Source organism: Chiloscyllium plagiosum, unplaced genomic scaffold (genome assembly GCF_037043375.1).
Source record: "Chiloscyllium plagiosum isolate Xiang-an unplaced genomic scaffold, Cpla_swu_hap1 HiC_scaffold_6, whole genome shotgun sequence".
Lineage (NCBI taxonomy): Eukaryota > Metazoa > Chordata > Chondrichthyes > Orectolobiformes > Hemiscylliidae > Chiloscyllium > Chiloscyllium plagiosum.
The window spans coordinates 3353390-3366440 of record NW_028270144.1 but is presented as its reverse complement, the minus strand read 5'-3'; the positions used below and the strand labels follow the sequence as shown (position 1 = coordinate 3366440).

Sequence of the window (13051 nt, the reverse complement as noted above, 5' to 3'; positions counted from 1 at the left end):
TGAGGTTTTAAGAGAGCATTCCAACCTTTGAAGCAAATAATTTGTTGTTATGGAAACTGTGCTACCCACTGTATGACTTTGCATTTGGGTTCCACAGCTATGCTATTAAACTGGGTAAAAACAATGACTGCAGATGCTGGAAACCAGATTCTGGATCAGTGGTGCTGGAAGAGCACAGCAATTCAGGCAGCATCCGAGGACAGGCAAAATCGACGTTTCGGGCAAAAGCCCTTCATCAGGAATAAAAGCTACACTATATTCTATAAGAGCAATTTATCAGTATCTTCAACCGATTACTCTTGACTGGCATCTAGAGCTGCTGGCTACACTATATTCTATATGCTATTAAACTGTTCACCTGTTCAATGCTGGCAAGGATAGGCTCCAGTCTCTGGGCAAATCCCTGCACTAAGGTAGTGCTGGGCTCTTCCATGCTCTTTGATATGAACCCTGGTTTTTATAATGCACCAAGTATTTGATTATGTGCACCAATCAACTTTCCTCTGTAGCCTGGCCCATCAAAGTCCTCATCTCACTCTCTTTTCAAATGAATTAATGTGTGACCTTGCCAGCTGGAGCAGTAGTACCTTCACTCTTCTTTCCCACTGCCCTGGGTTGGGGGTCCTGCACTCGTGTTCCTTGTGTCTCATCATGTTCAAACCCCTCCTGTGTCTAACATCTATAACGTGCATTGTGACTGCAGCAATGAGATAGAATGAGTTTGCCTCTTTATGTTCACTGTCATTTTCCTCTTCCTGTGCTGACTGAAAAGGCTGCATGTTTTGGCTTGCTGAAATAAAATACAAGGATTAGCTCATGGTGAGGAGAGACTAGAAAGTAAAAGTGTATACTTATGTTATCTGCAGCAAGTATGTCTGAGGTTGTGTATTGAAGGAGAAATGATATGAGTGAAAATGGATTCAGAATGCTGATATACTCATCATTGATCCTTCAGCCTGCTTCAGTAATGCCCCTCCCATGATAGCCAGCCATGTTTCTACCCATGTAAGTTTAAATATTCAGGCATTCTGCTCTGCTCCCCATTCTTCATGGTGGCTTGCTATAATGCACCATCTTCTCCTGTCGGAAGGAGTCACACTTGTCACTGTGTGTGGCAGGCTGTGGGATGAGGTTTGCAATAATGATAAGTGTGTGAGAGTAAAGCCTATGAATTAAAGGTTAATCACTGATGAGCAGAGATTATTGGTAGATGAGTGAAGGGAGCTGTAGAGATTGACTAGTAGATGAGGGTAGGGAAAGAACTGGTAGGATTTGCCATTTGAAATTGAATTGACACACCTTAATGACACAAGGCAGATTTTTGAATTTAATGCTTTTTCTATCTATTATCTTGCAGCAAAGCTTCTGGTATTGACATCTGCTGCTAATGATTCTCAATGTTCCTTTAGCATGGTTTAGCGTTGGTCTGGTCGGTGTCTTAATTCCTTTCAGGAGATACAAGATGTCCTTCCTCCTTGTGAAAGATTTTCATACAATGCAGTGGAGTACGTATAGACAATCCTTGATATGACACAGCTCACATTGACTTGTCTAGTGTTCCACACTTTGTGCACTCCCCAGTACATCACCCATTTCTGAGGAGCAGCTGCCTTTAAGTAGCCCCAGTCATCAGTAATGGCTGGAACTTTACAGATCATTTATAGAGAGCACTTTCTGCACCAAGGCAATGAATGGGCTAAAGTTAATTATAATGCACTTCATGCCCATTTTGGGGTGATCCAATTTCTCCCCTCTTTATCTGATATCCTCCTTGATAATCTTGTAGCCTCCACATCTTGCTCACAAAGTCCTGCTCACTAATTTCCTCAGCCATGGTGATGAATATTGGTTCCCTGTCTTCTAACGTCATTCTCTCCTATTCCCTGTTCTCCCATGCATCCTGCTGCTGCCATTCATTTGAGAGCTTTCAGTTGACTTGGCTTTGCTTCTCTCCCTGGTAATCTCTCAACATTTTTTCCACCTTAAAAAGACTTCCTCAGCCATCTTTTCAACTCAATTTGCAACCATCTCTATTTCCTCTAATTTGGCTCAGTCTCTATTCCTTTTAACTGACCTTATCCTCTTTTTCCCCAATGCCTCCCTCATAATAAAACATGTAACCTTCTCTCCACTTAGAGTAATATATGAATGCTTGTTCTCTGTTAATACAACCAGTTCAAGGATTCTGACCTCTCTGTCATATAGGACCGAATCAAAAGAATAGATGAAATTGTGGAAGCAGCAGACGATGTCATATCTCATATTGATCAAACTGCCTTAGCCGTTCATCTCGCCACGAAGACAGACTCCAGACCTGAAGCTGCTGCTGTCAAGAGGTGCATAATAACTAAGATTTAGTTTGGATTCCATTGTTGACTTACAGAAGAGATTTCTGGAAATTAATAATTGATGTCTGGTTAACCTAAGTGTTTTGTGTCTGCTCTTTGTAGTACTGAACATGATCTCAAGAAATTACTCATAATAATAAAGTTTCTTATAATTGTATTTTCTGATCTGGGATTTTGGATGTGAAATTGATCCATAACTCCAAACCTTGAACTCCGTTCTCATTTTTTTGCAAATCCAATGGTAAAATAAAAGAGAAAGTAACATTTGAAACAGAATATCTCCATAGTTAGAAACATTGCATTTCCCAGTCCATCACTAAACCAGGCTCCCACCCATTGACTCCATCTATACCAGCCCCCCCCCCCTCCCATTGACTCCATCTGTACCATCCCTATACCAGACCCCGATCCATTGACCCCATCAATACCAGCCTCCCATCCATTGACTCCATCTATACCAGCCTCCCATCCATTGACCCCATCTATAACAGCCTCCCATCCATTGACTCCATTTATACCAGCCCCCCATCCATTGACTCTATCTATACCAGCCCCACACCCATTGACTCCATCTGTACCAGCCCTATACCAGACCCCCATCCATTGACCCCATCTATACCAGCCTCCCATCCATTGACTCCATCTATACCAGCCCCCTACCCATTGACTCCATCTATACCAGCCCCCCATCCATTGACTCTATCTATACCAGCCCCACACCCATTGACTCCATCTGTACCAGCCCTATACCAGACCCCCATCCATTGACCCCATCTATACCAGCCTCCCACCCATTGACTCCATCTATACCAGCCTCCCATCCATTGACTCCATCTATACCAGCCTCCCATCCATTGACTCTATCTATACCAGCCCCCCATCCATTGACTCTATCTATACCAGCCCCACACCCATTGACTCCATCTGTACCAGCCCTATACCAGACCCCCATCCATTGACCCTATCTATACCAGCCTCCCATCCATTGACTCCATCTATACCAGCCCCCCACCCATTGACTGCATCTATACCAGTCCCCCACCCATTTACTCCATCTGTACCAGCCTCCCATCCATTGACTCCACCTATAACAGCCTCCCATCCATTGACTCCATTTATACCAGCCCCCCATCCATTGACTCCATCTGTACCAGCCCTATACCAGACCCCCATCCATTGCCTTTCCTGAAGAAGGGCTTATGCCCGAAACGTCGATTCTCCTGTTCCTGGATACTGCCTGACCTGCTGCGCTTTTCGAGCAACACATTTTCAGCTCTGATCTCCAGCATCTGCAGACCTCACTTTCTCCCCATCCATTGACCCCATCTATACCAGCCCCACACCCATTGACTCCATCTCTACCAGCCCCACACCCATTGACTCCATCTATACCAGCCCCACACCCATTGACTCCATCTATACCAGCCTCCCATCCATTGACTCCATCTATACCAGCCCCCCATCCATTGACTGCATTTATACCAGTCCCCCACCCATTGACTCCACCTGTACCATCCTCCCATCCATTGACTCCACCTATACCAGCCTTCCATCCATTGACTCCATTTATACCAGCCCCCCATCCATTGACTCTATCTATACCAGCCCCACACCCATTGACTCCACCTGTACCAGCCTGCCATCCATTGACTCCATCTATACCAGCCTCCCATCCATTGACCCCATCTATACCAGCCTCCCATCCATTGACCCCATCTATACCAGCCTCCCATCCATTGACCCCATATACCAGCCTCCCATCCATTGACTCCATCTATACCAGCCCCCCACCCATTGACTCCATCAATACCAGCCCCCCACCCATTGACTCCATCTATACCAGCCCCCCCACCCATTGACCCCACCTATACCAGCCCCCCATGCATTGACTCCATCTCTGATTGCCACTGCCTCAGAAAAGCAATTAACATTATCAAAGGCCCCACCCACTCATCAAAGAAATATACCTTTGTTTTCTGAAACCATCCATCAAAGGTTTTGCTAAGTATTGCACAGACACAAACTACGTTCTTATTTTTCTTACTAAGTTCTTAAAGATTTTGTTCAGCTTCAACTAATTAATTTGCTTAGACAAATGTTGTTTTCCAGGAAGATATATCTGTTTGAAGTGCTGAACTGTTTTGTTTTATTGTCTTCATTGTTATTCGATGCTTAGTGATATGGAGAAACAAAAATCCTCCCTGATTGATGCTTTGTGCCGAAAGGGCTGTGCACTGGCAGATAGACTTCTGCAGCTCCATTCACAGGATGGTGCTGCCTCAGAAGAGACAGACAATACAGAAGATGATACCAAAGGCAGCTTCAAAAGCTTGATCGAAACTTTCTCAGAAATAATTAAATGGGCAGAACTCACTGATGCTAAGGTAAAGTTGTTTTCTTCATTTTGTTATTTCTGAAGGTGCAACCCATATACCTTGCAGTGGATTAAATGTTTAAAATTGCCTAGTGGTTACCCAAAGTGATTTTAACTTGGACCAGGAAGTTAAGATTTTAGGAGTCCCTCAGTTTCCAACACATTTATGCTTCATAGTGCTCAAATTATTTAGTTTTTCACCCATAAAGATTGTTATTGCTGTTTGAAATATCCTGGTCCCTTCATCAAAAACAATTTGTCATTGTGCTAATACAAAAGAAAAGTACTACTGGAACTCTGATGTCATAACTCTGATTCTGTATCTAAGACCATACATTAGTTCCAGCAGAGAGTGCTGACCTGAAACAGACCAAATTTAAGTAGAGCTGTGATCTACTTTAAAAGTGGCAACCAGGACTCAGATCGAGAGGTGGTCCTCCCCATTTTTAATCGATCACATCTTCAGTGCTAAGGCACAAGGATTAAGGCATGAATCACATCAGGAAAACACAAACTAACTAATTTACACCAATATAATCAAAAGATTAATGACCGCTCCTGTATGTATCCTCAATGACTGACATTCCACAATCCTCTAGGCTAGAAAATTCCAAAAAATCTGAACCAGCTGAGTAAAAAACATTCTCACAATTTTGGTCCTAAATGCTATCCCCTTTATTTAAAGTTCTACCAATACATCTCGACTCCTCAATCAGGGGAGAGATCATACTTGCATTTACTCTGTTTATTGCTTTAAGTATTTTGTAGGTTTCACTAAGATCACCTTTCATTAAGTTGCTGAGATTGTCTCCGATGCCAATTTATTTAAATAAAAGGAACAGAATTCTTTGTGATGTTTTAGGTCTGGCCTAATTAGTTTTAGCAAGGTTTGCCTAATTTTATTCTCCTTTCCCTTTTGAAAAAGGGCTGACACTCTGTTTGCCTTCCATAGCACCCGCTGAACCTGTGTGCTAGCTTGTGATTTATGCACGAGGATGTGCAGATCCTGTCTCCATTTAAATAATTTCAGCTCTTTTATTCGTCCTGCAAAAGGGTATATCTGTCATTCTCCACACATTATTTTCCATTTACCAGGTTTTGGCCTCTCACTTATCCTGTGTGTATCCCTCTATAGAGTCTGCATTATCCTCGCCACTCACTTATCCTGTCTGTATCCCTCTGTAGAGTCTGCGTTATCCACACCGCTCACTTATCCTGTCTGTATCCCTCTGTAGGGTCTGTATTATCCTCACCACTCACGTATCCTGTCTGTATCCCTCTGTAGAGTCTGTATTATCCTCACCACTCACGTATCCTGTCTGTATCCCTCTGTAGAGTCTGCGTTATCCACACCGCTCACTTATCCTGTCTGTATCCCTCTGTAGAGTCTGTATTATCCACACCACTCACGTATCCTGTCTGTATCCCTCTGTAGGGTCTGTATTATCCTCACCACTCACGTATCCTGTCTGTATCCCTCTGTAGAGTCTGTATTATCCTCACCACTCACGTATCCTGTCTGTATCCCTCTGTAGAGTCTGTATTATCCTCACCACTTGCTTTCACACCTTTGTTTTTTGGATTATCAGCAAACATGTCAACAGTCCATTCACTTCCCTCATGCAGGTCATTAATATTAATAGCACAGAGATAAAATGAGAATCCTTGTATCAAAAGTTAGTTAAAATTGGAAAATTGTGGCAAGCTGAAATGTTTCTTGTTTAATTCTGTTTCCTATATTGCAAAACATTTAAATGCTTTAATTCCTGTTGGTCTTGATAGGTTTTAACTTTTGCATACAAACATGCACTCGTGAACAAAATGTATGGCCGGGCGCTCAAATTTGCAATGAAACTTCTGGAGGATAAGCCAAGTAAGGAAAACTGGAAAAATTGCATTCAGGTAAGACTTATTTGTATTAATTTGTGATAATAGATGACAACATATGCACATGTAAAAGAGCAAGAATCAGTAGCAGTGAGGAGAGATTTATGCATGTGTAAATATTGAATCCAGTAGAAATTCTTCCCTTGGTAGAGCATTTTGGTGGTAGTGATCATAATTGAGTTGAATTCAATGTAGTTATGGAAAAGCCTTGCTACTCTCAATTAAGCAAGGCAGATGTTTCTGAACTGTGCGATTTATCAAATATGAATTGGAATCCGTTGCCTGAAGAAAAATCAGTGTGGTCGAAGATATTCCAAGAGGAAATGGTGAGCAGTCCCACCAAGAAAGAGGATGGAGTCAAGCCCCTTTTGCTCACTTGTCCGATTGTCCCAGTGTGTGGTGATTGCCAGTTTGGTAACTGACAACTTTGAAGTGACATGAACACTCATCTAAAACATTATTGGACTGCTTGACTATGGTAATCAAGTCCTAACAGCTGCTTTAGGATGTGATTGTCATGTCCAGCATAAAGTGGTCCACTTGACTTTTCCATTTCGATTGTGACAATATTCAATTATATCCAAAAGTTTTAATGTTTTCAAGGAGTTAGCTATAGTTTTTGGGACTAAAAGGAAAGCATATGGGGAGAAAGCAGGAACAGGTTACTGAGTTGGATGATCAGCCATGATCATATTGAATGGTCGAGCAAGCTGGAAGGGCCTACTCCTGCTCTTAGTTTCTATGTTGCTACATGACCTGACTAACTATCCTGAAAATTATCTTTGGAGGTCACCAATGGAGAACTAAATAGTACTATTTTTAATTGTTTTAATATGGAGGCAGGGGGTCATCGAAATTGACAAGCGTGATTATCAAAATCTCTCCCTCCAATTGGACAACAAGGTTGTGAAAATTAAATTAGTTGGTAGTGTTTTATTTGTAATTAATCAAAATTAGATGGTCACTATACCACAAGACATAGGAGCAGAAATTAGGCCATTCAGCCCTTTGAGTTTGCTCTGTCATTCAATCATGGCTGGTAAATTTCTCAAAGCTGAAAGATGTGTTGCTGGAAAAGCGCAGCAGGTCAGGCAGCATCAAAGGAGCAGGAGAATCGATGTTTTGGGCATAAGCCCTTCTTCAGGAACGAGCAGGAATTTCTCCTGCTCCTTTGAGGCTGCCTGACCTGCTGCGCTTTTCCAGCAACACATTTTTCAGCTCTGATACTCCAGCATCTGCAATCCTCACTTTCTCCTAGTTCATGAATTTCTCAACCCCATTTTCTCACTTCTCCCCATAACCCTTGATCCCTTTGACAATCAAGAACCTATCTATCTCAGTCTTAAATATACTCAATGACCTGGTCTCCACAGCTTTGTGTGGTAGTGAATTAAAACTATGGTGTTGTTCACCACACACTTCCTATATCATGCAAAATATGTATGTTACTGGTTTGTTGCTCTGTCTGAGATGTTTCTTGTAATATTCATGTGTTTGTTTCACTTAGATAATGAAGTCTCTTGGATGGAGCCATTGTGCATCATTTACAGAGAGCTGGCTTCCAGTAATGTATCCACATGACTATACTCCTTTTTAGGATAATTGTCACAGGCATCAAATTGATTGAAGAAATTAAATTTAATAATTTTTATACTTTTGTCTTATTTTCTAAGTATTTTGGACTTTTATACAGTATGTTTTCATTCATTAATGGATATAATAATTGTATGACATTTCTGTTACTGCTGTTTGCCATGGTATAATACTTGATTTAAAAATAAATTGTGCATTGTTCAATTTTCTTTCAAAGCTTAAGCAAACAATGTGCTTAGGCCTCCTAGGTATGATACTAGGTGTTCTTTAGGTTTAATTGTTACTGTTTTAAAATAGATATTTATTTATTGAATTGTCTGGTATTCATTTATTTACATTTAAAATTTATGCATATTTATCAGTTATAACCTTTTTTGCCCTCTAGTGGGCCCAACTTGTTTGTAATATTTGTCATTTTATCCCAAGACTTAAGGAAATGAGTCTAATTCTAATACCAAACTATTCCTGGGCACTTTCTTTACCTGCAATGAAATACCCAGACTGAAACTGAAAAATATTGGCATCTATACTTCATACATCAATTTCAGTAGGCCTGTGGTGCTCAAATTAAACTTGTGACAATATGGAACAGGCAAGTTATCAATGCATTATCATAAGTGTTTAGTGAAATTAATGCAGTTGATATTTTGATTGTCTTCTTGGGTAGTTTTCCAATGCCTTACAGTTTCATATGAAAAAAAATGCATATATTTAAAGACCTTTAGTGCATTTGTACTTTGCCTACCCCCAATTGGCCCAAGTATACTATTGAAGGGGAAACAAATTGATATTCAATGCTTTAAAATTATCATTACCTTGAACAATATGATTCCAGTCTGTACAAAAACGAATTAAGTACAGTGGCATTTAACAAATTTTGTTAAGCAACTCTAATTTCCAATTGGGTTAATCAGAAAATTAAACTTTGAAAATTTAGAACTCTCATCTTGATTTAACCTGAGAGTACAGGCAAAGTTGTGACTGATATAGGAATGGTTTAATGTAATGCATTTATTAAGCAAGGCATACGTAAGGTCTTTTAAAGGTATAATCTGAATAAAGCTTCGCCAAACAAGAAAAATTGTGTTCATAATGGAGGTTGCATGGGTGCAGTGCCATGGTATTGCTACATTTTAAATTAAGGTCCAATATTCTTGTCTTGAATCTGAATACCCAAGGTGCATGTAAAGGCTACATTGGGTAGGTTAGGAGACTTGTGAAGATGGGTACTGGTATCCATAAGTCTGTGGTTGGAAGATTTCTGTTCAAAAGCTTCTTGCAATCGGTTCAACCATTTTATCATTTTAAGATGTGTGGTATACCATTTATTGTTCAAAGACCATGAAAACATGATTACCCAACTTCAATTTAATGTATAAACATGTGTATTGTAGTTCTTTTTAAGTAAAAAAAAAATCCAATATTAAAATGACAAACCATGATGCATAAAACAAAGACTTGTATGACTAAGTTTCTATTTTACATATACTTAATGATCTTTTCTATAATATTTCCAAACTTTTATTTTCAATTTTGAAATGAAATCTTGGTATGCCAGAAAGTACTGGGAGTTAATATTGTTCAATTTATAACCCAAAGACATTGAAATATAACATTTTAATGTTGTGTAGCACAGTCAGGGATTTTTTCCATGACCTTATGATGTTTGGACATATTGCCCTTTGCCGCATAACTACATTTCTTGTACAATTACTTAAATAAGTTGAATCTTTATATGATAGAAGTGCAAGGCCTGCACAATTTGTTAATAACCAGTTCTAAACCATGCATTTTGGTTGCTATCCATACAACCAAATTCATGAATGACAGTAATCCCTTCAACTTTATACAATGGTAGAATTGTTTCACCACTTGGTAAGAGGTCTTTTACACTTATGCAGTTCTAAGAGTTTTGCACTACAAGCCTGGGTGCTTTGTTGCAAATTCCCCACCTTTAGCTCACCTCAATAAACAGAAATCAGACTACCAACTCATGCAGAAAATAGTTTTGGTATGCCACAGTTAAAATGTTACATGATGTACATAAGTTTCTGTTTAAGCTTTCAGTTCAGTGTGCCCAAATCTGGGAAAGGGGAATGTCTTTGGACCTACGTAGAAATAACTGTCCACAGAACCCCACTGGTCCTCACCTACCACCCCACCAACCTCCAGATACATCATATCATCCTTCGCCATTTCCGCCACCTCCAAACAGACCCCACCACAAGGATATATTTCCCTCCCCATCCCTATCAGCGTTCCGGAAAGACCACTGCCTCCGCGACTCCCTCGTCAGATCCACACCCCCCACCAACCCAACCTCCACTCCCGGCACCTTCCCCTGCAACCACAAGAAATGCAAAACTTGCGCCCTCACCTCCCCCCTCACTTCCCTCCAAGGCCCCAAGGGATCCTTCCATATCCGTCAGAAATTCACCTGTACCTCCACACACATCATTTACTGCACCCGATGTGGCCTCCTATACATTGGGGAGACAGGCCGCCTACTTGCAGAACGTTTCAGAGAACACCTCTGGGACACCCGCAACAACCAACCCAACCGCCCCGTGGCTGAACATTTTAACTCCCCCTCCCACTCCGCCAAGGACATGCAGGTCCTTGGCCTCCTCCATCGCCAGACTATGGCAACACTATGCCTGGAGGAAGAGCGCCTCATCTTCCGCCTCGGAACCCTCCAACCACAAGGGATGAATGCTGATTTCTCCAGCCTTCTCATTTCCCTTCTCCCTACCTTTTCTCAGTCCCAACCCTCAGATTCAGCACCGCCTTCTTGACCTGCAATCTTCTTCCCGATCTCTCCGCCCCCACCCCTCTCCTGCCTATCACCTTCACCTTAACCTCCTTCCACCTATCGTATTCCCAACGCCCCTCCCCCAAGTCCCTCCTCCCTATCTTTTATATTAGCCTGCTTGGCACACCCTCCTGATTCCTGAAGAAGAGCTTATGCCCGAAATGTCGATTCTCCTGCTCCTTTGATGCTGCCTGACCTGCTGTGCTTTTCCAACAACACATTTTTAAGCTCTGATCTCCAGCATCTGCAGTCCTCACTTTCTCTGTGGAACTGTACCCTACAGTAACATAAGGAAACTAAGAAATCATATTTACAGACTGGTCTTTTGCCACTACAGATCACTGCTATCTTGTGCTACCATGATGATATATCCTTTATTAAATAAATTATCATGAGCCTAATTATTTTAATTATGCTAATTTAGAATTTCAATTACTAATGAAGAAGACTGTGATATTAGAAATGCTAACATCGATTAATAATTATAACAAGTTGAAAATGATGGCACAGAGTTGAAAATTTGTTTTTGTATTTTTGTACTGTTGTATAACGTGTTTGACGTTGCAAAAATAAATTTACCATCCACATTTAAACCTGGCAGGTTATTTTAAAGAAGCTTCTGTGCTAATGCCAGTTTACAGTTCAAGCTGATGCATGATGGAACTCTGACCAACCCTAGGTTGCTAGGTCAAATCCAGTCATCTTCATGCTTATACTGGTGACAAAATGCATGTGAAGTCTGGCCATGGTCACACAAGCAATGTGGTCTTTGTCTTTATCTGAAACATGGAACAATGATTTTATGCAACGACTAGGTATATTCCGATTTGGAGAAAACTAAATGTTGATCAATAAAAATAAATGTGAATGAGAATGCACTGTTCAGTACTATATAATTTGTGTAGAGTCAGTGCTGTTATAAATGGCAAGCCATTAAGCATGGTTAAATTGACAATATGTTTGATAATTGACAGCAATTAACCTAAATCAGAAAAATACCCTAAAGTCGAACCAGAAGATGAAGTTGAGGACAATGTAACGAATGAGCATTGAGTTTGAGTGTCCAAGCAAATTAGTGCCCCTATGTACATAGGAACTGTTAATGCAGACTGTTTGTACTGTGGCAGTGGCAGAACTGTCTATACCTGTCCTCATTTCTCTGCTGATACTCTCAGCAACATCTGGAGTGTGCGCATGCACAGAATAACATGGAAGTCACAAGCTGCTTTAAGTGATTCTGCCTTCCCCAGACCGATGCACTGTTGTATGTTCCCCTGCAAATGATGGAAATCAATTGTACTGGCAGAATGTCAGCTCATGCACTTAATCTCGCTTTAAACCCTCTTTCAAAAACAAACTATGCTTTATTTAAAACTTCATGAACTTCATAAACATTGCAAAACAGTTTCACTGGCACTAAGGGGGTAATTGTACATTTGTCGCAAAAGTAAAACTTCTCCAAAATACATCATTTTTAATTAGAGAAGTTACCATAATTTTAGCTTCTATGTTAATTCAATCTGAAAATCCCAAATCAAAGTGAAGAATTTCAAGTGTTCTTAACATGCTGGTTTTCTGTATCTGGATATGTCAGTGTGATTGGCTGCTTGCTGTCATTACAGCTGCTGCACATTCCTTGGCTAGGTGCTAGGTTCAAACTGCAATCAGGAAAAGAGAAAGCAGCATCACAGAAAGGACTAGACCCATGTAGGCAACGTCCATCACGATCAGTGGGTAGCACTGTTGCCTTGCATGTGGTCATAAGATCCAGTCCAATGTCTCGTACCTGTGTGGAGTTTGAGTACTTCCAGAGTTCACATCTTATAAATTTACAATGATCTTCCAGGATTGAGAAAGTGAAATTTTTATAGTTTTTCCCTTCTGTAGAACTGCAAACTGTTAGGCGAAACTCCTTAATGTGCATGAGTCATAATTACCATCCGGACGATGTTATCAAAACAGAGCTTTTGTAGATTATTCATTTTGGGATCTAATTGATTAGTGGCTACCACAGATCATTGTGTCTACATTCTGGTC

The 13051-nt window shown here is 40.7% G+C and overlaps 1 protein-coding gene across 3 annotated transcripts in view; it reads left to right on the top strand.

The window, feature by feature from the left end:
• tpp2 (tripeptidyl peptidase 2) overlaps positions 1-12542 on the top strand; it is a 108702-nt gene extending 96160 nt beyond the window's left edge. For 2 of the 3 annotated variants that reach the window (XM_043691155.2, XM_043691154.2), the window contains 4 exons: positions 2206-2336; positions 4525-4732; positions 6505-6624; positions 8117-12542. In XM_043691155.2, the coding sequence (XP_043547090.1) occupies positions 2206-2336; positions 4525-4732; positions 6505-6624; positions 8117-8206 (549 nt within the window). In that variant the 3' untranslated portion in view covers positions 8207-12542. Of the gene's footprint in view, positions 1-2205; positions 2337-4524; positions 4733-6504; positions 6625-8116 lie in introns of those variants that run through there. The other variant, XR_015757377.1, reaches the window with a different exon arrangement.
• Positions 12543-13051: the final 509 nt, after the last annotated feature.